Genomic DNA, 27,947 nt, shown 5'->3' on the forward strand with positions numbered 1-27,947 from the left:
AGTATATAGAACCCCCGTGTGGATGAAGAAAGTGGGAGTGAGAACAGATTCCAAGTGTCCAAAATGTACTGTGGAAGAAGCAGGGATCATGCACATGTTGTGGGAATGCCCGCGTTTACAAGGGTTCTGGATCACAGTGTTAAATTTAATTCAATCAGTGATGCAAGTGGACCTACCCAGAAACCCGCTGGTGTGTGTGCTGGGCTATGTGGATGAAGTGGGGGCGGATGAACAAGAGAAACTGTCAGTGGCACGATTGTTGTATGCAGCAAGGAAACTAATTGCCTTGTATTGGCTATCTAAAAAAAAGCACCGACACGTAAGGAATTTGTTGAAAAAGTGAATTCTATTATTTATATGGAGAAAAATGTTTATATTAAAAGGGGAAGGAGAACTCAATATGAGAATATCTGGAGCAAGTGGCTGGACTTTCCAGGATTAGCGTCATCTGATCTACTGAAAGATAGGATATTTAGACTATAGGTAAGAAAGGAAAGATCGCAGTTGCTAAGAAATAAGGAGGGCAGGTCATTATGTGAATAAAGAGGGATGCAGAGAGTGGAGGGGTGAGATTGTCGACCGGAAGAGGAAGGGGGGAAGGGGAGGGAGGGGAGGGGGTATGTGTGAAGACTACCCTCACAATTTGTTATGTTTATGAAAGTTTTAAAATGCAATAAAAATTTATCTGATTTAAAAAAAAAAAAAATTGTGAATCCACTGTGTTCCAGCGGACAGAGAAGCTGACCACAGAGCACAAACTCAGGGGTTCAAATCCAGACGCATGAAAAAGAGAAGGAAGACAACTGATCCCCAGAACACCCACACATGGCAAGTTCCCAGGGCAAGGGTTAGGTGTTCCTTTTTGTCCCAAAGCATTCCCATGCACCCCTTCCCAAACCAAAAATGGTATAAAGTTCATGGCTTATTATATTTTGTTAATAGTTTTTTACATAGCAGCAATAAGGTCTGTAAGGCTAGAATCCTGCCTACATGCTACTAATACACTATCACTTCTCAAGAAGCTTGCCCTATACTAAATGCAGCTAAGAGCTATGCTATTATACAAATCAGCCCTGAAAAGGACGGTTGGTTTAATCTTGTCCCAGCAGGTACTGGGACACTAGCATACTGCCCCTTCTCCAGCAGAAAATCTCCCTACAGCATTTCCACCTACAGTGCGCCTAGCATAGCAGCACCGGGTCTTATATAGATCCGATGACATGATGCAGCCAGCGAACCACAGTAATGCAAGAAGCCAACATGGCTACAGCATTACCATGATTGGTAGGCAATCCCCACATGTTTAGTGGTTGAAAAAGAGCTGCAAATCATGTGGTGCGGGGACTCGAGCATGGCGCCTCAGTACTAGGGGTACTTTATCGAGTATCGAGAGTCTCGAGAACCTCATGCTCGATCAAATACTGAGCTGTGCCAAGCCACTAAAAATTATTTGATTTAGATTTATTTTTGGCCCATTCACGTCGCATTTTGTTAATTGATAAAAATAAACTAAACTATTAACACCTCTAGGTTTGAAAGTATTGTTACTTTGCAGCATTTTTTCCACACATGCCTTAAAGAAGTACTCCGGCAAGATAAAAATGTATTCTAATGCCCATGCTTTCAAATTATAATTATGATATTCATAGTGGGGTCTCCCATCCTCCTCACAGTACCTGCAGTTCAGTGTGACCCTGGAGATGCTCTTTATTGCTCCACCTCCACTCTCAGACTTTACATCACACATCAGAGGACGTGGTCTGCTTCCTGCTACTAGTAGCTACCAGCCCCCTGACAATATCTGCTTCCCTGCAGTTGGCGATCAGGCAGCGTGGCCTGCTTCCTGCTACTAGTAGCTGCCAGCCCCCTGACAATATCTGCTTCCCTGCAGTAGGCGATCAGGCGGCGTGGCCTGCTTCCTGCTACTAGTAGCTGCCAGCCCCCTAACAATATCTGCTTCCCTGCAGTTGGCGATCAGGCGGCGTGGCCTGCTTCCTGCCACTAGTAGCTACCAGCCCCCTGACAATATCTGCTTCCCTGCAGTTGGCGATCAGGCGGCGTGGCCTGCTTCCTGCTACTAGTAGCTGCCAGCCCCCTGACAATATCTGCTTCCCTGCAGTTAGCGATCAGGCGGCGTGGCCTGCTCCCTATAAGTAGCTGCCAGCCCCCTGACAATATCTGCTTCCCTGCAGTTGGTGGTCAGGCGGCGTGGCCTGCTCCCTATTAGTAGCTGCCCGCCCCGATATCTGCTCCTATTCAATCTGATCTTGGGGGGTAGCCTCCTCCCTGCTAGTAGCTGCCAGCCCCAATATCTGCTTCTAGTCACTCTGCGATCAGGGAGTGTGGCCTCCTCCCTGCTAGCACCTGCCAGCCCCAATATCTGCTTCCATCCACTCTGCGATCAAGGGGCGTGGCCTTCACTCTGATAGAACCTGCCAGCCCCAATATCTGCTTTTATCCAGTCTGCGATCGGGGGGCGTCACCTCCTCCCTACTAGTAGCTGCCAGCCCCAATATCTGCTTTTAGTTACTCAGCGATCAGGAGGCATGGCCTCCTCCCTGCTAGAACCTGCCAGCCCCAATATCTGCTTCTATCCAGCCTGCGATTGGGGGGCATCCCCTCCTCCCTGCTAGTAGCTGCCAGCCCCAATATCTGCTTCTATCGACTCTGCGATCAGGGGGTGTGGCCTCTTCCCTGCTAGAACCTGCCAGCCCTAATATCTGCTTGTATCCAGTCTGAGATCATGGAGCGTGGCCTCCTCCCTCTGTTTTCAGCTTCCAGCCCACTGATATTTGCTTTCCTGCAGCCTGAGGACAGGGAGCATGGCCTCCTCCCTGCTAGCAGCTGCCAGCCCTAATATCTGATCTATCCAGATCATGGGGCGTGGCCTCCTCCCTCTGCTTGAAGCTGCCAGCCTTCTGATATCTGCTTCCATTAAATCTGAGATCAGGGTGGCGTGGCCTGCTCCCTGCTGGTAGTAGCTGAGAGCCACAATATCTGCATCTATTCAGCCTGTAGCTGCCAAACCCCTGACAATATCTGCTTCCCTGCAGTCTGAGAATAGTGGGTATGGCCTGCTCACCTGCGAGCCTTAATTACTTCCCTGCAATCCTAGATCTGGAAGCATGGGAGCAGGCCATACCTCCTGGTGTGTGATAGAAGGGAGGGGAAGTTACAAGTGGCAGCTCCAGCATCACACTAAATTGCAGGTAGTGTGAGGATGACAAACAGCACTATGGATCTCATCTTTAGAGCTTATGAGAAAATGGCTGGATATTTTTTTTTTATCTCCTCGGAGTACCCCTTTATGGTTTTCGTAGTGTTATAAATATTTGTCTAGTATGATTTACCTTCACTCATCATAAAATATATAGACCATCCATATTTTACAGGCAAATAAATTTGTTTATATTTATATCAGCTAAATAATACTGCAACACTCAACAAAATTTACCCATTTGCAATCTAGTTAAAAGGTGGTTTTATCAAGGTTGCATTGAAGAATGGAAGCTGGTACCCTCAAAGGGTTCCTAGGTGGGTTCAGGTACTTATTGTCCATGAAGATAAACTTGCATGGGTAGCCATTCTAGATATTTGGGTCAAGACATTTAAAGAAACATTCCAAACATATTAGATAAATCTATTGTAGGAAACTTCCAATAAATTATGGATCAAAAGAATGATGATCAGTTCTTTGTTGGACTTGTTTCTTTTGGCTTGAGGAAAATTGCTTGTACACAATGGATTGTGTAATAACCCTTTAACATATCAGAATGGGTCAGTTACTTTTGTTCCACATGAATTCTTTGATGCCGAACGAGATCGGATTTCTGTGTGAAACATCGGCCACAATCGGGACATGGAAATGGCTTCTCTCCTGTATGGATCCTTTCATGGTACACCAGATTCGCCTTTTGCACAAAACATTTCCCACACTCTGAACATGGAAAGGGTTTCTCACCTGTGTGAATTTTCTGATGATTGATAAGCATGGTCTTATGGGTAAAACATTTCCCACAGTCAGAACAAGAAAATGGTTTCTCTCCTGTGTGAATTCTCTGATGTATGACAAGATCTGACTTCTGAGTGAAACTTTTACTACAATCAGAGCATGAAAAAGGCTTTTCTCCCATATGGATTCGCAAATGGTAAATGAGATCAGACTTCTGTACAAAATATTTACCACATTCTGAACACAAGAATGGGGTCTCCACAGTATGGATTCTCTGGTGTCTTAAAAGCACAGATTTCCGAGTAAAACTTTTATCGCATTCAGAACATGGAAAGGGCTTTTGTCCCGTGTGATTTATCTCATGCTTAATAAGGTCTGACTTCTGAGTAAAGCACTTGCCACAATGAGAACATGGGAAGGGTTTTTGTCCAGTGTGAAGTCTCTCATGACGAACAAGATCTGATTTCTGTTTAAACCGCTTTCCACACTCTAAACATGGGAACGGCTTTTCCCCGGTGTGAGTTCTTTGATGTGTTATTAGATTTGAATTATGAGCAAAACATTTACCACATTCAGGACAGGGAAATACTTTACGAACTTGGTAAGAGCCATCCTGTTCTACAAAGTATGAATTGTCACCAAAAGGTTCCTCAATATTAGAAGGCTCAGATGATTGATCCCCCAGTCCATCATCTAGGCTGGTTTGGACAATGTTATAATCTTCCATTTTACATTCTTCACATTCTTCAGGAGCATTGATACTTTCCTCCGAGTTGTCCCCTGCATCTTGTCCAGCTACTGAAAATAAAATAAAAGCTTTAAATGCAAGGATACACCCACCCAAGAAGTCAAAAAGGGCTGTTAACGACAAGAATGGGAGAATCAAGTCACATGACCCTGGTCCATCAGCCAAGTCAGTAATTTGTGACCGCTAGATAGGAGACCTGTGAATCTCTTTCCCTTCCGGCATTCTCAACTATTCTTTAGATTAGCAGGGCTTGCATGACATTGTGTGCACATTATGTGACATTGTGCCAACCCGGGTAATCAAAAGATATGAGCTGTGAATACCAAGAGGTAAGGAGATTCGCAGGCCACTGGTCCACCAGTTACGGAGTACTGAACTGGACGATGGAATTCTGCAAATCAATTCTACAATCTTTATTCAGGACCCAACATGGCAGCTTTTACCATCTGTAACAGATATTATTGCTTAGCCTCAATCACAATAGTGAAATCACTAATTCACATTATCCCCATGTACACTCATGCATAGGTGTATATTCTCATGAACCTCAAAGAAACAAAATAGAGAAGGTATTAACAAGATTCTGCTAGCACTTGTTTATGGAAAAAATAAGCCTTTTTGTAATCCCAGATAACTCCTTTAAACTACTTTTGAATTTCACCGTATTAATACTAATAAGATGTTGTAACAAGGTATTAATGCCACTCAGCGTCTACTAGATGGCGATATGATTTAGAAAATTGAAAAAGACTACCAATTCAAAAAAAATAAGAATAGGAAAACATTATATATATATATATATATATATATATATATATATATATGTATACGCATACATATATACACACACACACACACACACATATATATACACATACACACACAGTACAGTACTTTTGGACACACCTTCTTATTCAGTTTTCTTTATTTTCATGACTCTAAAAATTGTAGATTCACATTGAAGACATCAAAACTATGAATGAAAACATGTGGAATGAAATACTTAAAAAAGTGTGAAACAACTGAAAATATGTCTTTATATTCTAAGTTCTTCAAAGTAGCCACCTTTTGCTTTGATTACTGCTTTGCACACTCTTGGCATTCTCTTGAGCTTCAAGACCGGAAATGGTTTTCTAACAGTATTGAAGGAGTTCCCAGAGATGCTTAGCACTTGTTGGCCCTTTTGCCTTCAGTCTGCGGTCCAGCTCACCCCAAACCATCTCGATTGGGTTCAGGTCTGGTGACTGTGGAGGCCAGGTCATCAGGCGGAGCACCCCATTACTCTCCTTCTTAGTCAAATAGCCCTTACATAGCCTGGAGGTGTGTTTGGGGTCATTGTCCTGTTGAAAAATAAATGATGGTCCAACTAAAAGCAAACCGGATGGAATAGCATGCCGCTGCAAGTTGCTGTGGTAGCCATGCTGGTTTAGTATGCCTTCAATTTTGAATAAATCCCCAACAGTGTCACCAGCAAAGCACCCCCACACCGTCACACCTCCTCCTCCATGCTTCACGGTGGGAACCAGCCATGTAGAGTCCATCCGTACACCTTTTCTACAAAGACACAGTGGTTGGATCCAAAGATCTCAAATTTTGACTCATCAGACCAAAGCACAGACTTCCACTGGTCTAATGTCCATTCCTTGTGTTCTTTAGCCCAAACAAGTCTCTTCAGCTTGTTGCCTGTCCTTAGCAGTGGTTTCCTAGCAGCTATTTTCCCATGAAGGCCTGCTGCACAAAGTCTCCTCTTAATAGTTGTTCTAGAGATGATAAGGTGTGTCCAAACTTTTGGTCTGTACTGTAAAATTATATTTATATATATATATATATATATATATATATATATATATATATATATATATATATATATATATATATATTTTACAGTACAGACCAAAAGTTTGGACACACCTAATTCAAAGAGTTTTCTTTATTTTCATGTGTCTGAAAATTGTAGATTCACATTGAAGGCATCAAAACTATGAATTAACACATGTGGAATGAAATAATTAACAAAAAAGTGTGAAACAACTGAAAATATGTCTTATATTCTAAGTTCTTCAAAATAGCCACCTTTTGGGGGGCGGAGCTGGACATGGCAGGGTAAAGACGTGCTTCTCTGGAGCTCCTCATAATCCTCCATAAAGCCGGCTATTATATACATAAAATGGGCAAATCATCGGCCAAAAAGGGCAAGCTCAACACCCCAGGACGGCCACCTGCACCCCTGAATAATATTGGAGCCTACTTTACCCGCTCCAAGGAATCGGGGGCAACCTCGCAGCCGGAGCAAGAATTGCGGCCTGCAGAATCCGAAATGAGTCCTGCCCCTGTCCGGATGCCTGAGGACACAGCAACCCCGGAGACCCAAAAGAGGGGTGAAGCAGCTGAGACCCCCCATGATGCGAAAGGACCCACCGGGAGATCCACAGCAGCGGTGAGCAAGAAACAAAGCCCTGCGGCGGGGGACTTAGTGAAGCTGCAGACGCCATTCCAAGATGGCGCCCACCTACCTGAACCGCGGCCCCGGAGGCCTGAGCTGGAAGACGGGACACTCGCAGCCGCGACCTTGCCTGCCTCATGCCCTGCTGCATCGCGGATGGGAGCGGTGAGTCCCCGCAGTCCACCCGCGGCTGGTGTCGGCGGGATCAGGGAGATCTCGGCGTGCAGCCGTGGATTGCACGCGAGATCGGGCCTGGAGGATGAGTCACCGCCCCAGCCCCGGACTCAGGGAGAACAGGCTCCACGCAGAGCAGCTGAGGCCCAGACGGGAGCAGCGGATACCCCTAACAGACTGCCTGATCCCAGGCCCCCGGTGCGGGGCTGGAGGGGGGACTTGCTGCCGAGGGCCCATATTAGTAACGGCAATAACAACATAAGCCACACTTCCTCGCCGAGGGACACACAACCCCTGGGGGACCCAGTGACTGGAGGGGGACCGCATGAATCCAGGGAGACGGCCACTGAGTTCTGGGGGACGCCCCAGATGGAAATGCCCCCCACCTCACCCAATAGTTGGTGCACAGGATCCTCCTGGGCTGAGAGCCTGGGGGACACAGACGGGGTTCCGGAAGGGGGTGCACTGATGCCCATGAATAAGGGGCCCATGGTGTCAGGGGTAGCCCCACTTCGTCTTGTAACCGTATCACCATCATGGAGCGGCATAAATAATCCCCAAAGTGCACAGCAAATGATATACGGTCCAGCTGTACAGGACTCTTTCTGTGCATACCCCAATTTATCCTACGCTGCCGCCTCGACAAGGGAGGACCGCCCGGCGTCCTTGGCAGACCTGCGATCACTGCTGCAAGCGATCCCCACCAAGAATGACATCGCAGCACTGGCTAATCAAGTGGTGGCGGAATGTAAGCAAGAATTTATCCAACTGCGATCTGATCTTTCCTCACTCACCCATAGGGTTGATACCCTCACTGAGCAGCAATCACATTCACAAGTCTCTATACAATCTATCCAAGAGACAGTACAAAACCAGTCTAAGCAGCTATTTGCCCTTCAACAACACGTTGATGATCAAGAGAACAGAAATAGAAGGAACAATTTAAGAATTAGAGGCCTACCTGAATCTATAGCTGCTCCCGACATCCCTGGCGTCCTTCGTTCCATTTTTAATAATTTGCTAAAGAAACCGCCTGGTGCCCCCCTAGAGCTCGATAGAGCACATAGGGCTCTGCGTCCCCCAGATCCGGATGATCCCCGCCCAAGAGATGTGGTCTGTAGGGTGCATTTCTTTGTAGCAAAAGGAGGCTATTCTACAGGCAGCCAGGAAGAAGCCAAACTTGTCATACAATGGTTCTGCCATCCGCATAATGCCAGATCTCTCAAGACACACTCTAGCCCAACGCGCTACTTTGAAGCCCCTTCTGGATGTTCTGAAAGAAAAGGGACTTCCGTTCCGGTGGGGGTTTCCATTCTCCTTGGCGGTGCAAAAAGACTCTCAATGGCGGGTCCTGCGCTCCCCAGAGGACCTCCCGGCATTCATCAGGAGCCTGGGCCTACCCACAACTTCTATAGCAGCCTGGCCAACTACCCTGCTTCAGACCTGGACCCCCAGGGAAAGGATCACACCCACCAGACCAACCTCATTCCCGGGGCCCAAGAGGGGCCTGCCTCCGAGAGGAGAACGGGGCCGAGGGGCAGGACGCTTTCGATACCCGACATAGAGAAGCCCTGAGGCCGTGTGTGCCTTCATGACATATTCTACACAGTTATTTACAGTTATTTACAGCTAAGTGACTCTCATCTGCTGAGTTTAAACCTATCCATTGCCCGTATTACATTAGTCATCAATTCCTTAGCCGGTGCTTGTGGTCATCCTTAATGTTTCTAGTATATCCGGAGTTCTGTTTTGCTTTGCTATGTCTGACATCTTTTTTCCCCAAATAGGTTGGGATCCCCTGTCCTGCCATTCAAAGGCAGACATGTTCCCTAGGAACGTTTGTTCGAATCTAGTTTATCATACAAGGTTTTGTGCTTTGTTGTTCTCTTTGTTTTCTTCTTCGCTATACTCTACCTCTTTCAACTCTCTTCCTCCTTCCTCTCTTGGCGACCGGGCTGATCGTGTTCGATTCCCTCTCTCATTTATCTTTAATGTCACACTCTCTTTTAGATGGCGGACCTGACTATTGCCTCTTTTAATGCCAGGGGCCTTAATGTTCCGGAGAAACGAACACAGATCCTGTACCACTTCCATAAACAGAAGGTGAGCATGGTATGTTTCCAGGAGACCCACTTCAAACAAGGGCATGCCCCCATTTTCAAAAATAAGTATTATCAGACATGGGTATCCTCAGACAACCCGGATTCCCGATCTAAAGGGGTAGCGATAGCCATCCATAAATCCCTCCCACATCAAATCCTAAAATGTACGACTGATAGTCTTGGACGGTATATCATCCTCTCGCTAAAGGTAGGGGATCAAACACTCACAGTCATTAACGTATATGCCCCAAACCAAAAACAAGACAGCTTTGTCACCCGCCTGATAGACGTTGCGGTCCCTCTGATTCAGGGTACAGTGGTTCTGTGTGGCGACCTCAATGTCACCCTCGACCCCACATTGGACAACTCCAGGGGGAAATCTAACATTGCCTACAGCACGATCAAACGTATCAAAAAAGCTCTATTGCGTATTCAACTGTTCGACACCTGGAGACTGAAACACCCGTCCGACAGGGACTATAGTTTCTATTCCCATACTCAAGACTCATACAGTCGCATAGACTATATACTTTTACAACACAACGCTCTCCCCTGGATTCGATGCACTGGGATGGACAACATTCTATGGTCGGATCATGCCCCGGTCTATTGTACAGTTGAGATACCCTCCCTCCCGACCCCCAGGGGTTCGTGGCGGCTAAATGAGTCGCTGTTGCTGGATGAGCTTTGTGTTTCCGACGTTCAGACCTCTATCACGGGGTTCGTAGCAGACCACTTGACCGATGACACAGCCCCCACTTATAAGTGGGAAGCATTGAAATGTGTCATACGGGGTATTTTTATTAAGCATGGGTCCCGAATCAAAAAAGAACGGGCCCAAGATATAGTAACAGCCCTTCGTAGGGTCTCTGAACGTGAGCTTATACACAAACGAGCACTATCGGCCACGAACCTGCAGGCCCTTCTACAGGCCAGGATGGAAGTCAAAAAGTTGTTGGACTCCTCGTATAAGCGCCTGATACAGGTAGGGAAAGGGAGGTTTTATGAGTTTGGAGATAAACCGGGCAGATTGCTGGCCAACGCATTGAGAGAGGGAAGAGCCCACACCCTTATACCTTGTATCAAGAACACACGTGACGAGCTACTCTATGCCACCCCCGACATCTCCAACACGTTTCACGACTACTATTCCAAGCTATATAATTTACCTGTCGAACCCTCTGAGTTGAGTGCCGAATGCCCCTCAATGCCCTCACCCTTTACGCGCCTTAGTAGCTCCACAATTGAGGACCTGGAAAGTCCATTTTTATTGAATGAATTGTTGATGGTGATTCGTGACACACCGGGTAATAAGAGTCCTGGACCTGACGGATTCCCCGCTAAATTTTATAAAGCCTTCTCGGAACAGTTAGCTCCCTTAATGCTCCTCTCTTTCAACTCAATCTCGGACTCGGTCCCTTTCCCGCCCCATTCAACCACTGCCCATATTTCTCTGATTCGTAAGGCTGGAAAGGACCCCACAATATGTAGCAGTTTCAGACCGATATCACTCCTTAATGTAGATTTAAAAATCTATGCCAAGCTTTTGGCAAATAGACTGGGCCCTTTGCTTCCTGACCTGATCCATCCAGAACAGGTCGGGTTTGTCCAGGGCAGAGAAGCTAGGGACAATACTATAAAGACCTTGGACTTAATCCAACGCGCACACACTAAAAAACTCTCTTTGATGCTGTTATCTTTGGATGCTGAGAAGGCCTTCGACAGAGTCTCATGGCAGTCACTTTCACAGACATTGGAGCATATGGGCCTGGGACCCATTTGCTCCTCTAAGATTATGGCTTTATATCACTCTCCGACTGCATACATTAAGATTAATGGCACTCTGTCGAGGCCCTTCCCCATCCGGAATGGGACCCGGCAGGGATGCCCCCTATCACCTTTATTATACGTGTTGGTAATGGAACACTTACTGTCGGCCATTAGGGCTAACCCAGATATTCAAGGCATTCGGGTTGCAAACCGGGAACATAAATGTGCCGCATTTGCCGATGATCTCCTTATTTATTTATGTAATCCTCTCACCTCCCTTCCGTCCCTGCTAGTGGAGCTAAACCGCTTTAGTAAATGGTCCAATTTCAAAATTAATTTTGACAAGTCGGAGGCGCTGAATATCTCTCTGCCCCACACAATGGTAAACGCCCTAAAACCAAGTTTTCCCTTTAAATGGCCATCCCATGGTAGCATTGAATACCTGGGCATAAAGATTCCCTCCGATCTGACTAGGCTCTTTCAATTAAACTATCAAACCTTTCTGTCAAGACTCGAGGGAGACCTAGCCTCATGGCAAAAAGGCACTCTTTCGTGGTTTGGCAGGATTGGCGCTCTCAGGATGACCGCCCTGCCGCGATTATTGTACCTGGTCCAGACGGTCCCGGTATATATCCCGGCAGCATATTGGGCCAAGATACAACGCATATTTAATCAATTTGTCTGGTCCAAAAAACGTGCTCGCTTGAGATGCAGCGTTTTAACCAGGACCAAGAACGCGGGGGGAACAGGTCTGCCCGATTGTAGGCGATATTATATGGCAGCCGCTCATGCCAGGGTCTTGGACCTTTTGCACTGCTCTAAGTCTAAGCTCTGGGTTTGCCTGGCACAGGATCTGTGCCCTTTATCGACATCGACCTTGCCGTGGACCTGGCCCCTCCTCATCAAACATAAAATTGAGATGTCCTATAGTACCAAACAAACACTACGAACGATACACTCTATATCATCACGCAACCTCATGATCCAGCCTAGGGGACCCCTCATGCCACTAACTGACAACCCGGAGTTTCTACCGGGAGCATCGTCCAACAACTTTCTGGGTTGCACGAAACTAAACCCCCTGAGATTAAACCAGGTAGTTTCGGGGGGGTCCCTCCTTCCACTCCGGGAGATTGTAGAGAACCGCAACTTCAAATTGCGGTTCCACTTTGAATATACCCAGCTCAAGCACTTCATAACCTCCCAGGACATTGACATAGCCCACCACCTGCCCCAAACGCCTTTTGAAAACCTTTGTAGTGGGCCCTCTGGTGCACGCCATGCAATCTCAAAGGTGTACAAATGTATGACGAACGCGGCGGAGACGTCTTCCCCCCGATTCTGTGCGGCATGGGAAGAGGAGCTCGGCCAGACTTTCCCTGAGAATCAGTGGAAACGTTGTTTCCGTTTGACCCACAGGTCCGTGGTGGCCACCAGGATGCAAGAAACCAGCTATAAAATACTGTCTAGATGGTATAGGGTCCCAGCATCTCTTCATGCATGGTATCCCGACATCCCTGACACGTGTTGGCGATGTGGAGCGCAGGGGGGCACTATGTCGCATATCTGGTGGTACTGCCCGAGCTTGTCGGCCTTTTGGAAAAAAATACTGGCGGCCATTCATGAGGTCACCGGGGTTGTGGTTCCGAGTCGCCCAGAGGCGGTATTATTGTACATCTTTAATGTATCCGAAAAGGTCTATAAAAATTCTATCCTGGGCCATCTTCTCCAGGCAGCTAAGACAGTGATCCCACGACGATGGAAGGACTCTGCTCCCCCTTCGTTGGAAGAATGGGTCATGGAGGTAAATGTGATTCACCGTATGGAGGTGGTGATGGCTCAGTCACGCGGGCGGTCGGTGGTGACAGCCACCAAATGGCTTCAGTGGGAATCTTTTCTGTCTAGTAAAAAATTCTTGGATCTGTGTGACTCCTGAGGAGCAGGAACCCCCGGCTCCCTCCCTTCTTCAGATGACATACACCATCTTTTCGAATGGTCTTGGTCCAGCGGACAGTGTATCAGCCCCGGTCACCGCGCTCTACTTTCTATTTTTCCTCCTTTCTCTCTGACCTACGCTATCTTTCCTACATACCATGACTGCTACTCTCCTCTGTCTTTCCTCTCTGTGTTACTGGTTTCTATGGTTTCTACGGTTTAAAATGAGGACCTATGTGTCACCACAATGACTTATAATCCATTATGACTCCTATGACAGTTTAACATTGTTCAGATGTTTGATGAAATCTGTCTATCATTACATGGTCCCATGCTCTTTATTGTATGCTTATGAAAACTCAATAAAAATTTAAATTGGAAAAAAAAAATAGCCACCTTTTGCTTTGATTACTGCTTTGCACACTCTTGGCATTCTCTTGATGAGCTTCAGGAGGTAGTCACCAGAAATGGTTTTCACTTCACAGGTGTGCCCTGTCAGGTTTAATAAGTGGTATTTCTTGCCTTATAAATGGGGTTGTGTTGTGCAGAAGTCTGGTGGATACACAGCTGATAGTCCTATTGAATAGACTGTTAGAATTTTCATTATGGCAAGAAAAAAGCAGCTAAGTAAAGAAAAACGAGTAGCCATCATTATGTTAAGAAATGAAGATCAGTAAGTCTGAAAAATTGGGAAAACTTTGAAAAAGTGTCCCCAAGTGCAGTGTCAAAAACCATCAAACGCTACAAAGAAACTGGCTCACATGAGGACCGCCCCAGGAAAAGAAGACCAAGAGTCACCTCTGCTGCGGAGGATAAGTTTATCCGAGTCAACAGCCTCAGAAATCGAAGGTTAACAGCAGCTCAGATTAGAGACCAGGTCAATGCCACACAGTTCTAGCAGCAGACACATCTCTAGAACAACTGTTAAGAGGAGACTTTGTGCAGCAGGCCTTCATGGTAAAATAGCTGCTAAGAAACCACTGCCAAGGACAGGCAACAAGCAGAAGAGACTTGTTTGGGCTAAAGAACAAGGGATGGACATTACACCAGTGGAAATCTGTGCTTTGGTCTGATGAGTCCAAATTTGAGATCTTTGGATCCAACCACCATGTCTTTGTGCGACGCAGAAAAGGTGAATGGATGGACTCTAAATGCCTGGTTTCCACCGTGAAGCATGGAGGAGGAGGAGGTGTGACGGTGTATGGGTGCTTTGCTGGTGACACTGTTGGGGATTTATTCAGAATTGAAGGCATACTGAACCAGCATTGCTACCACAGCATCTTGCAACGGCATGCTATTCCATCCGGTTTGCGTTTAGTTGGACCATCATTTATTTTTCAACAGGACAATGACCCCAAACACACCTCCAGGCTGTGTAAGGGCTATTTGACTAAGAAGGAGAGTGATGGGGTGCTATGCCAGATGACCTAGCCTCCACAGTCACCAGACCTGAACCCAATTGAGATGGTTTGGGGTGAGCTGGACCGCAGAGTGAAGGCAAAAGGGCTAACAAGTGCTAAGCATCTCTGGGCACTCCTTCAAGACTGTTGGAAAACCATTCCCGGTGACTACCTCTTCAAGCTCATCAAGAGAATGCCAAGCGTGTGCAAAGCAGCAATCAAAGCAAAAGGTGGCTACTTTGAAGAACCCAGAGTATAAGACATATTTTCAGTTGTTTCACACTTTTTTAAGTATTTCATTCCACATGTGTTAATTCATAGTTTTGATACCTTCAATGTGAATCTACAATTTTCAGTCATGAAAATAAAGAAAACTCTTTGAATGAAAAGGTGTATTATATATATATATATATATATATATATATATATATATATATATATATATATATATATATATATACATACATACATACACACACACACACACACACACACACACACACAGGGCCTTGCGAAAGTATTCGGCCCCCTTGAATTTTTCAACCTTTTCCCACATTTCAGGCTTCAAACATAAAGATAAAATATTTAACGTTATGGTGAAGAATCAACAACAATTGGAACACATTTGTGAAATTGAACGAAATTTATTGCTTATTTTAAACTTTTGTAAAAAATAAAAAAACTGAAAATTGGGCCGTGCAATATTATTCGGCCCCTTTTACTTTCAGTGCATCAAACTCACTCCAGAAGTTCATTGAGGATCTCTGAATGATCCAATGTTGTCCTAAATAACTGATGATGATAAATATAATCCCCCTGTGTGTAATCAAGTCTCCGTATAAAAGCACCTGCTCTGTGATAGTCTCAGTGTTCTGTTTAAAGCGCAGATAGCATCATGAAGACCAAGGAACACAACAGGCAGGTCCGTGATACTGTTGTGGAGAAGTTTAAAGCTGAATTTGGTTACATAAAGATTTCCACAACATTAAACATCCCAAGAAGGACTGTGCAAGCGATCATATTTGAAAAACACTGTGGAAAGAGAGCGCAATAGGGTCTTACCCCACAAACAAATAGGGTATGATTCACAGAGGTTACTCACCAAGTGTAGTTGTGAAAGTCACAACCACTATGCAGGCATATAAACTGGGTCAGCGGCAGCAGTCATCCCTATGATGAATAATTTTGGTAAGGAGATGGATGTTTGAATACCGCGCCAAAGACCACTAATGCAGGAGATGAATTTAACGTGACTTTATTCCATGTTCAGGTCTACGCGTTTCAGGAGCATCCGCTCCCTTCCTCAGGACAATACAGGCACAAGCAACATCAAAATCAGTAGTCAAAGAATGAGCCGAAAACTATATACCTTCCGGTGTGACGTCATTGATACGCCCACTTGAACCAGAAAAAAAAGAAAAAAATCGGCGGGAATTCCATACATTCATTGAATAACACAGTAACATGATTTCAGTGCAAAAACCGCTTTTCCTTATCATAAACATGTCTATTAAAATTATCATAAAACTTCCAGTTTAATAAAAAGAAAAAGAAAAAAAATTGTTGGAGTCCGGTGTGTTTGTGAAAATAGAAAAATTATATATGTATGAAGGAATAGTAGTTGTGTGAAAATAGGCCAAGCAGTGAATCAGAATAGAACCTACAAGACATCAGATTGATATGTGTAAAGAATGTGATAGGGGATTAGACCATTAGACCATACAAGGCAGGCAGCGGTACATATAAAAACCCGCTCCTGCATCAACAAAAAATCAAATGTGGGTGCTATAAACCCACTGTATAAAATACAGGGAGCTGAAAACTGCACTTCTCAGAACAAGTGAGGTCGTGAAAGTTCAGACCGTGAGAAAGAAACTTATACGCATGCGGGAGAAAAGGTAAGAAGCAAGATAGATGTGTAGGGTCGAGAAAGTTCAAAGCGTGGGAAAAACACTAATGCGCATGCGGAGAAAAATGAAAAGATTTACCGTGCTGGATATGCACGGGAAATGTTAATACACACAGAAAACCAGTGTGGAAGTGAAGAAAACAGTGAACATATATCAGAAAACAGAATTCACATCTAATTACAAGGAGTAAAAAAGACAATAAATGCAAAAATGTATAAATATTAATATATGTTAAACAATTTTTGTAATCATTAAAATTACACAACTAACATGGATACTAGCAAAAACATAAGACTAAAAATAATGATAAAATTGATATAATATTAAAATATGAGGTGAGACCTGAATATGAGCTATAAAAGACACAAGTAAAACCACTTAAAACCGACAATGCAATTACACGTTAATCCAAATTTATAATTAATACCCTGACGTATAAACCTAATAATTATATATAAATTTATTTATACGTGTATGGGTATATATGTATATATAACACAAGAATAAAAGAGATGAAAAACATATATTTATATATATATATATATATTTATATATATATATATATATATATATATATATATATATATATATATATATATATATATATATATATATATATATATATATATATATATAAAAATATATAAATATATGTGAAAATTTAAAAATTGATAAAACCAAAAACGCAAAACCCCTAATGAAAAAGGTCAGTTACCTCATTCAACCCCAACGGTTTAAGGTTATTTAACTTGTAAATCCAATACGTTTCCTTTTTGTTTAATAATTCATTCCGATTAGGGGTATGTAGGGGTATTTGCTCAATAGGAGTAACTTTAAGACAAAATTTTTTATCATGAACCATGGTCATATGCCTGGATAGGCCATGGAGCATAAATCCAATTTTTACATTGTGCCTATGCGAGTTGATTCGATTATGCAGGGCTTGCGTGGTCCTGCCCACATAACGCATATCACAGTCACACTCAATAAGGTAGACAACAAATTCAGATTGACAAGTGAGATGACTCTTAATAGTGAACTCAGTACCTCCTGGAGACGAACCAAAGAACTCCCTTCTGTGCTGTATGGATCTACAACAAAGACAGTTTTTTATACCACATTTAAAAACTCCAACAGGTTTATTATTTAAAGGTGCAGGTAAAAAGGTCCTCAATCTACTGGGGGCTAACTGGTTTTTTAGACTGGAAGCCCTCCTAAACGTAATCCCAGGTTTTTTTGGGAGAACATCCCTCAAAAAGGGATCATTAAGAAGGATGTTCCAATGTCTTTGAATGACATTTTTTATGGCCACACTATCCCTACTGTAAGTGGTCAAGAAATTTAAAGAAAAATTAGGCTCATTCTTGAGACCATTTTTTGTCATAGGCTCATTCTTTTTCCCTTTAATTAACCAAACTTAATTAACCAAAATTATTCAAGCGATCATATTGAAATGGAAGGAGTATCATACCACTGTAAATCTACCAAGACCCGGCCGTCCATCCATCCAAACTTTCATCTCAAACAAGGAGAAGACTGATCAGATGCAGCAAAGAGGCCATGATCACTCTGGATGAACTGCAGAGATTTACAGCTGAGGTGGGAGAGTCTGTCCATAGGACAACAATCAGTCCAATCAGTCATTGTCACGCTGGTCTTTTTCCAGCAAGACTCGTCCTCATTTAAATGGACGTTTTTTCCTTTTAGCATCTGAGGGGTTAATGCTTCTTTTGCAAGTTTGCTTGGAGGCATTCCCTCAGGTGCTCTAAGATACCTATTAGGCTAGGCCTTTAAAAAGTCCCAGCATCCTTCTCACAGTGCTGTTTATTTTCTCTTCACAGTGATAGAGACAGCCTGTGTGTTGGGTCGTGCTATATCCAGTTCTTGTAAGCCTTCTGTAGACAAGGAGTAGTCTGTAGAAGCGAATGTTGTTTTGTTATTTTTATTTATTTTTGGTGTTGTCCCCTGGAGGTGTCCTGCAGAACAGGTAGTGGGTCTCTAGACCAAGGTCCGGGTGGGAGCCAAGGTAAGGTTGGAGGTTCACGCCTCGCTACCTCTAAGCATACCCGTGGTTTGAGGGCAAGTCAGGGAACCCTAGCGTACAGGGTAAAAGTAATCCCCTGTCCCTGCGTAGCAGCCTTATGCGTGACATAATAAAAACAGCCCACCATTTTTTTTCAGTTCCATTATGGATCCTGCTGCACCTGCTTTTGCTGAGCTTGTGCGGGTGGTGAACTCCCTGCGCATGGCATTCATGCAGCAAGTGAAGCAAATGCAGCATATCTCGGGGCTCTTAGTAGTCTAGCCCCAGATGGCACTCCCTGACAGGTTTTCGTGGGGTCGGGACAAATTTTTTGTGTTCTGGGAGTCTTGTAAATTGTATTTTAGACTCTGTCCCCGATCATCAGGGAGTGAAGCCCAGCAGATTGGGGTGATAATCTCCCTGTTGCAAGGGGATCCCCAAGCCTGGGCTCTCTCTCTGCCAGCCGATTCCCCGACTTTGCAGTCAGTAGAGGAATTTTTCCCGGCTCTGGAGTTGGTTTATGGCAATCTGGATGGCGTCTCTTTAGCAGAGTCCAAGCTCCGCCAACTCCACCAAGGCACGTGACCAGCGGAGGAATACTGCTCGGAGTTCCAGAGATGGGCCACAGACACCCACTGGAATGACCCGGCATTGAGGAGTCATTTCTGCCGTGGGTTGTCTGGTAGGTTTCAAGAATCCATGGTGCAGTACTCCGTCCCAAAGTCATTGGAAGTTGCCATGTCGCTTGCCATCGATCGACAGGTGCTTTAGGGAGCGTCGGACCCGTTCCCGGTTTCCCATACTCCCTATGGAGGAGGCCCCACAGGTGGAGGAGGATGAACCCATGCAGTTGGGGGGGAATGTCCTCTCGTCGTACTCCACCTGCAGTCCAGCATGGGTCGGGAGTTTGTTTCTTCTGTGGGAGCAGTGGGTATTACATTGGGTTCTGTCCTGCCATCACCGCCCTGTTACCATCTAGAGAGCCGTGTCCCCCTGGTCGTGTGGGAGGTAGTCACCAATGCGCCCATTTGTCCTCCATGCTCTCCTCTCTCCCAGTTCCTTCCTCACCAGGGCAGAGTCGGGTTAGTGGTCCCACTTCTCGGGCTAAGGTCCGCCTCCCCGAAAGTGTGGTTCCCAGGCCGGTTTTGCACAGCGTTCCCCTTGCTGGCAGACCGCCCTCTCCTGGTCGTGTGGAGGATTGCGTCCAAGGTGTGTGTGTGTGTGTGTGTGTGTGTGTGTGTGTGTGTGTGTGTGTGTGTGTGTGTGTCCTCCACCTTTACCTCTCTCCCGTCTGCTTCCCCTCCGGGACGCAGAGGGGGAAAGCTCCCCACTCCTCAGGCTTCTGTCCGCCTGCCTGAGTGCAAGGTCCCTATGGTGAGTTTCCCTAGTTCGCCTTGTTCCTTGGGTGTCTCCCGTGGAATCATCTCCCTCAGGTCCCAGGGAGGAGGGTTGCCTGAGTGTACCTGTCTCCTTTGGTGTTCCTGCACTTCCGGGTAGTGAGTTTGTGGGGATGCCTGTGAGTACCGTGTCTGTGGGTCGCATGTGCCGTCGCAGACAGCGGGGCCGAACTAATAAACGGACAGGTCCAGACCTGGTTGTGGGTGAATGCGTTTGGCTGCCTGCTAGTGCCATCCAGTGGCGGGGTCAGGCTGGGGTGGTTGACTCGGGGTTTCTGGGTCCATATCATGTGGCTGAGGTGTTGTGCCCCTCAACGGTCCGGTTGGAGTTGCACCCCTTGCTTGGTGCCCATGCGTTTTTTCGGGTCTTCCGACTCCGGAGAGTTGTTGCCTCTTCGGGGTTTCCGTTTTTTTCCGGTCCGCGTTAGTCCTCCCCTTCTCAGTCGGGTGGTTGTGCCTGATCTTGAGCGTCCGATGACCGCTCGTTAACGAGGGGGTACTGTCACGCTGGTCTTTTTCCAGCGAGACTCGTCCTCATTTAAATGGACGTTTTTTCCTTTTAGCATCTGAGGGGTTAATGCTTCTTTTGCAAGTTTGCTTGGAGGCATTCCCTCAGGTGCTCTAAGATACCTATTAGGCTGGGCCTTTAAAAAGTCCCAGCATCCTTCTCACAGTGCTGTTTATTTTCTCTTCACAGTGATAGAGACAGCCTGTGTGTTGGGTCCTGCTATATCCAGTTCTTGTAAGCCTTCTGTAGACAAGGAGTAGTCTGTAGAAGCGATTGTAGTTTTGTTATTTTATTTTTGGTGTTGTCCCCTGGAGGTGTCCTGCAGAACAGGTTAGGGGGTCTCTAGTCCAGGGTCCGGGTAGGAGCCAAGGTAAGGTCGGAGGGTCACGCCTCGCTACCTCTAAGCGTACCCGTGGCTTGAGGGCAAGTCAGGGAACCCTAGCGTACAGGGTAAGAGTAGTCCCCTGTCCCTGGGTAGCAGCCTTACGCGTGACAGTCATACACTGAATAAATCTGGCCTTTATGGAAGAGTGGCACGGAAAAAGCCATTTCTCAAAGATATGCATAAAAAGTGTTGTTTAAAGTTTGCCACAAGCCACCTGGGAGACACACCAAATATGTGGAAGAAGGTGCTCTGGACAGATGAAATCAAAATCAAACTTTTTGGACACAATGCCAACGATATGTTTGGCGTAAAAGCAACACAGCTCATCACCCTGAACACACCATCCCCATTGTCAAACTTTTCATCGACAGGGAAGATGGTTAAAATTGATGGGAGAAGGATGGAGCTTACTGCCATGAAATATGAATAAAGAGAAATGTAGCTATTGAATTGATCAATGCAACAGAGCCCCAAACCTCTTCACGGTATTCTCTTACTTTGGGGTCCCTAGCTAATGTGTGTCCTCTCATGCAGTTAAAAAACTTACCGTGTATGGGAAGCTGAGACCCAGCCTATATATATATATATATAATGTGGACTGGCAATAGGTGTGGGTGGGGAGGGTTCACAAACGAAAAACTACAAACAAATAAAGAATAACGTTTAGAACACCATTCTAGGTCTGAACTGGGTGCAAAAACCTAAAAAAAACATACCTTCTCTCCATATAGTGATATTTTGTTAGGTTTTTGCACCCTGTTTACACTTAGAATGGTTTTCCAAACGTTATTCTTTATTTGTTTGGAGCCAAATACAGGACCATTCTTGAAGAAAACCTGTTGCAGTCTGCAAAAGACCTGAGACTGGGATGGAGATTTGTCTTCCAACAAGACAATGATCCAAAACATAAAGCATAATCTACAATGGAATGGTTCACAAATAAACGTATCCAGGTGTTAGAATGGCAAAGTCAAAGTCCAGACCTGAACCCAATCGAGAATCTGTGGAAAGAGCTGAAAACTGCTGTTCACAAACGCTCACCATCCAACCTCACTCAGCTCCAGCTGTTTGCAAAGGAAGAATGGGCAAGAATTTCAGTCTCTCGATGTGCAAAACTGATACACATACCCCAAGCGACTGCAGCTGTAATTGTAGCAAAAGGTGGCGCTACAAAGTATTAACTTAAAGGGGCCGAATAATATTGCACGCCCCAGTTATTTATTTTTTTAAAAAAGTTTAAAATAAGCAATACATTTCGTTCAACTTCACAATTGTGTCCCACTTGTTGTTTTTTTTTACCATAATATTACATTTTTTATCTTTGTTTAAAGCCTGAAATGTGGGAAAAGGTTGAAAAATTCAAGGGAGCCGAATACTTTCGCAAGGCTGTGTGTGTGTGTGTATTTTATAATATTATAAACCTGTAACGGTGCTGCCAGTCCAGTTTGCAGTCAGGTTAGTACCAGCGTAAGAAACCAGCAAGTGTGTATGTGTATATGTGTATATATATATATATATATATATATATATATATATATATATATATATATATATATATATATATATATATATATATATATATATATATATATATATATATATATATATACACTTGCTGGTTTCTTACGCTGGTACTAACCTGACTGCAAACTGGACTGGCAGCACCGTTACAAATGTGGACAGGTGCGTATCTCTGTGTGATGTGAAATATATGAGGAAAAAAGGAACAGTCGCACACTGTGAAAAACCAAAATAAATTCTACCTAAAAAATATTATTATTAAATGTTTGCTGGATTTGCACTCTAGCTCCTGGCAGCTTAATTAGCCTTCTTTGTGTTCACCTGCTGATCTTGTAGTTTTTTAAAACCCAGAAAAGATACCATTTAGAGTAGGACCCAGCAAAGGAGGGTGCCGTGAAGGGGTGCTGAGCTAGTGTTACAATGGCCATAATAATATTTTAAACACCTCCATTATTATTTTTTAGGTAGAATTTGTTTTGGTTTCTCACAGCGTGCGACTGGTCCCTTTTTTTCCATATATATATATTATATATATATATATATATCTCAAGAGAAAGATGGAGAGTCGCAAGCCAACAAACACAGATTAACTGCTTAAATGATTGCACAAGGAGTGGCATGAGGTCACCCAAAAGCAGTGTGACAGGCTGGTGGAAAGTATACCAAGATGCATGAAAGCTGGGATTAACAATCATGGTTATTCCACAATATATTGATTTCTGAACTCTTCCTGAGGTAAAAATATTGTTAGTATTGTTGTTTCTAAATGATTATGAACTTGTTTTCTTTGCATTATGTGAGGTCTGAAAGCAAGGCATTTTTTGTTATTTTGATTATTTCTCATTTTCAGAAAATAAATACAATTTTTTTTGCTTGGAAATTCGGAGACATGATGTCAGTAGTTTATAGAATAAAAGAACAATTTACATTTTACTCAAAAATATACATATGAACAGAAAAATCAAAAAAAACTGACAATTTGCAAGTGGTCTCTTAATTTTTGCCAGAGCTGTATATTGTATATTATATATATATATATATATATATATATATATATATATATATATATATATATATATATATATATATATATATATATATATATATATATATATATACATATACATATACACATATACATACATACATATACATACACAGTTAGGTCCAGAAATATTTGGACAGTGACACAATTTTCGCGAGTTGGGCTCTGCATGCCACCACATTGGATTTGAAATGAAACCTCTACAACAGAATTCAAGTGCAGATTGTAACGTTTAATTTGAAGGTTGGAACAAAAATATCTGATAGAAATTGTAGGAATTGTACACATTTCTTTACAAACACTCCACATTTTAGGAGGTCAAAAGTAATTGGACAAATAAACCAAGCCCAAACAAAATATTTTTATTTTCAATATTTTGTTGCGAATCCTTTGGAGGCAATCACTGCCTTAAGTCTGGAACCCATGGACATCACCAAACGCTGGGTTTCCTCCTTCTTAATGCTTTGCCAGGCCTTTACAGCCGCAGCCTTCAGGTCTTGCTTGTTTGTGGGTCTTTCCGTCTTAAGTCTGGATTTGAGCAAGTGAAATGCATGCTCAATTGGGTTAAGATCTGGTGATTGACTTGGCCATTGCAGAAGGTTCCACTTTTTTGCACTCATGAACTCCTGGGTAGCTTTGGCTGTATGCTTGGGGTCATTGTCCATCTGTACTATGAAGCGCCGTCCGATCAACTTTGCAGCATTTGGCTGAATCTGGGCTGAAAGTATATCCCGGTACACTTCAGAATTCATCCGGCTACTCTTGTCTGCTGTTATGTCATCAATAAACACAAGTGACCCAGTGCCATTGAAAGCCATGCATGCCCATGCCATCACGTTGCCTCCACCATGTTTTACAGAGGATGTGGTGTGCCTTGGATCATGTGCCGTTCCCTTTCTTCTCCAAACTTTTTTCTTCCCATCATTCTGGTACAGGTTGATCTTTGTCTCATCTGTCCATAGAATACTTTTCCAGAACTGAGCTGGCTTCATGAGGTGTTTTTCAGCAAATTTAACTCTGGCCTGTCTATTTTTGGAATTGATGAATGGTTTGTATCTAGATGTGAACCCTTTGTATTTACTTTCATGGAGTCTTCTCTTTACTGTTGACTTAGAGACAGATACACCTACTTCACTGAGAGTGTTCTGGACTTCAGTTGATGTTGTGAACGGGTTCTTCTTCACCAAAGAAAGTATGTGGCGATCATCCACCACTGTTGTCATCCGTGGACGCCCAGGCCTTTTTGAGTTCCCAAGCTCACCAGTCAATTCCTTTTTTCTCAGAATGTACCCGACTGTTGATTTTGCTACTCCAAGCATGTCTGCTATCTCTCTGATGGATTTTTTCTTTTTTTTCAGCCTCAGGATGTTCTGCTTCACCTCAATTGAGAGTTCCTTAGACCGCATGTTGTCTGGTCACAGCAACAGCTTCCAAATGCAAAACCACACACCTGTAATCAACCCCAGACCTTCTAACTACTTCATTGATTACAGGTTAACGAGGGAGACGCCTTCAGAGTTAATTGCAGCCCTTAGAGTCCCTTGTCCAATTACTTTTGGTCCCTTGAAAAAGAGGAGGCTATGCATTACAGAGCTATGATTCCTAAACCCTTTCTCCGATTTGGATGTGAAAACTCTCATATTGCAGCTGGGAGAGTGCACTTTCAGCCCATATTATATATATAATTGTATTTCTGAACATGTTTTTGTAAACAGGTAAAATAACAAAACTTGTGTCACTGTCCAAATATTTCTGGACCTAACTGTATATATATATATACACATATATATACATATATATATATACATACGCATACATACACACATATCTACATATACGTACACACATATATACATATCTGCATGATCACATACTCGAAAAATATAATTTCATAAAGAGTGACAGCAAGTCAAAGACTGAGGGAATAAAGAAAATTATAAACACTTATCAAAAAAGTGAGAAGTGGTCTTTGCAGAAAGGATCCCATATAAACAAGTCAAAGATACATGAAGAGAGCAGTAGTTAGTGTGCAGAAAAATAGCTGCAGAGAATTAGTAAGACACCAAGAGGCAAAAAAGAGGCCTAAGTCGAAAAATCCCAAAAGGGATAAGATACAGGGTGAACAACCAGACAACCTGGGGTCTGAGGGTTGACCAGGTTGTCTGGTCGTTCAACCTGTGGCCATCTACAAGGATGATGAAGATGAAGCGATGGTGGACATTTCATCAAGACAATGGTCCCAAATGCACAGACAAGGAAACTATCAATTGGTTTCAGAGAAAGAAAATAAAAGGTGCTAGCCAATCACCTGTCCTGAATCCAACAGAAAATGTATGGAAGGAACTAAGGCTTGGAGTTCATAGAAAGAGCTCACGGAACCTTCAATATTTGAAGAGTGTTTGTGTGGAAGAATGTGCCAAAATCATACCCGAGCAATGCATGCAACTAGTTTATCCTTACAGAAGGTATTTTGGAGCTGTCATCACCAACAAAGGTTTTTGTACAAAGTATTAAATAAATTTCAGTAAGTATATTCAATACTTCTTATCTGTGTCATTCCTCATTATTACACATCACAAAATGTATGGACATCTATGATTTCATTTCTTTGCCTGTGTGGATAGGATGGGTTGTTATCGACATCTGGTGAGAAATGTATGTTAATAACACATTTAGAAATATATATACTTATTTCACCCACTTTTAAGGAACAGCAGACACTTAGCCCAGCAATTACTGTGGTTATAAATGTGGGATCAAACTCCTTGTTTCCTTATGACTTATACTATTGGCTTGTCACTCCTCTACTGAGGTTGATATTTGTCTGTACTAAAAGTAAAGAATTTGTACAAGTAAAATGTGACTTCTTATATTTGATGGTTACTTACGTCTACTTAAATCTATAGGCGTATCTTCGTCTTTATAGAGCGGATCATCCCTCTCATATTCTTCCTCTTCATCAGTCTCTTCCATTTTAACAACAATCACGCCTACATCCTAAGAAAACGAGATTATTCCAAATTATTCTGCAGTAGCAACAAATCTAAAGGAAATGTATTAACTGTACTATTTTAATAACATAAAACCACTGTACATGATAATAGGGCAGCAATGACCGTGACCATAAACTACAATAGTGGGGCCATGGGAGACAGCTGTGGGCATGTTATGTGATTTGTGCAGATATTAGAGAGGGAGGAGGAGAGCTGTTACTTATTGTGAATGGTAGATCCTTTTGTTGTCTACATTTAGGGGACACCATTTATTGTAATCCTGACTGTGACAAATGTTATAAGTATCCAAAAATATTATACAGGGGAAACATGACAAAACCACATTGTTAAAGCACAAACTCCAATTAGTAGCCACTAAATTATTGAATAAGTCACCAAATACATATATAGCTAGGCAGTTAATACTTAGCCCAAAAACATGATCATACTGAATCAACCTATCTTATGCCGGTTTCAGACATCCATGCTTCAGGTACGTGTGACACCTGTTTTTAACACAGATGCAACACGTACCCATGTCAGTCTATGGTGTTCCTGACACGTCCGTGTTTTCACACGAACCGTGTGACCCCGCACGTAAACACGGAGACATGTCCGTTTTTTTCTCCGGCAGCAGGGGTGTCACACGTACCGCACACTGATGTGATCCGTGAGACATCAGTGTAACACGTACCGGAGAAAACACAGGTCTTTGTAATAAAAAGATTTTCTATATTCACCTGTATCCAGCGCTGTTTCAGATGACATCCTGACGACACCCCCTTGACACCCGCACTACCGTGGGTTTAGCGGCTGTCACTTCATGGGTTCATCAGAGTTCATTGTGAACTCCAATGAACCCGTGACATTACTGCCGCGACACCCGCTGTAGCGCGGATGTCACGGGGGTGTCGTCAGGATGTCATCTGAGTTCATTGGGAACTCCAATTAATCTTTGACTTCACTATCGGGCCCACACACACACACTGCTGATGGCGCCTCTGCGGTGACCGGGTATAACTTATGAGGACCAGGTCCCTGCAGGGAAGCACACACAGCAGTGATGACCTCCTGACCAGGCCACACACTGCTGAGGGCGCCTCTGTGGTGACCTATATGGAGAGAAGGTATGCACACCAGTGACTATGTAAGGGGAATACATGTAATAGCAGTAACTGCTGTGTGAATACTGGCCTCAAAAATACAATAGCTACATGGAAAAATGACTATGGAATCTGCATTACTGCCATGAAATATGAATAAAGAGAAATTTAGCTATTGAATTGATCAATGCAACACAGCCCCAAAACCTCTTCACGGTATTCTCTTATTATTGGGGTCCCTAGCTAGTGTGTGTCCTCTCATGCACTGGTGTGCATACCTTCTCTCCATATAGTGATTTTTTTTTTTGTTTTTTGCACCCAGTTCAGACTCAGAATGGAGTTCCAGACGTTATTTCTTTATTTGATAGTAGTCTTTAGTTTGTGAACCCGACCCCACTTATACCTTGCCGGTCCACATTATACATACTGTATATAACCTGGGTCTCAGCTTCCCATACCTGGTAAGTTTTTTAACTGCATGAGAGGACACACACTAGTTAGGGACCCCAATAATAAGAGAATACCGTGAAGAGGTTTT

General features: G+C 43.7%; 1 protein-coding gene across 2 annotated transcripts in view; it reads right to left on the bottom strand.

Moving 5' to 3' along the window:
* Positions 1-3,384: 3,384 nt before the first annotated feature.
* LOC142311085 (uncharacterized) overlaps positions 3,385-27,947 on the bottom strand; it is a 39,659-nt gene continuing 15,096 nt past the window's right edge. Inside the window, exons 5-6 of one of the 2 annotated variants that reach the window (XM_075349161.1) lie at positions 26,202-26,310; positions 3,385-4,747 (exon numbers count right to left, since the gene is read on the bottom strand). In XM_075349161.1, coding sequence (XP_075205276.1) covers positions 3,783-4,747; positions 26,202-26,310 — 1,074 coding nt within the window. In that variant the 3' untranslated portion in view covers positions 3,385-3,782. Of the gene's footprint in view, positions 4,751-26,201; positions 26,311-27,947 lie in introns of both variants that reach the window. The other variant, XM_075349160.1, reaches the window with a different exon arrangement.

The sequence above is a fragment of the Anomaloglossus baeobatrachus genome, chromosome 5, assembly GCF_048569485.1.
Source record: "Anomaloglossus baeobatrachus isolate aAnoBae1 chromosome 5, aAnoBae1.hap1, whole genome shotgun sequence".
NCBI classification, from domain to species: Eukaryota; Metazoa; Chordata; class Amphibia; order Anura; family Aromobatidae; genus Anomaloglossus; species Anomaloglossus baeobatrachus.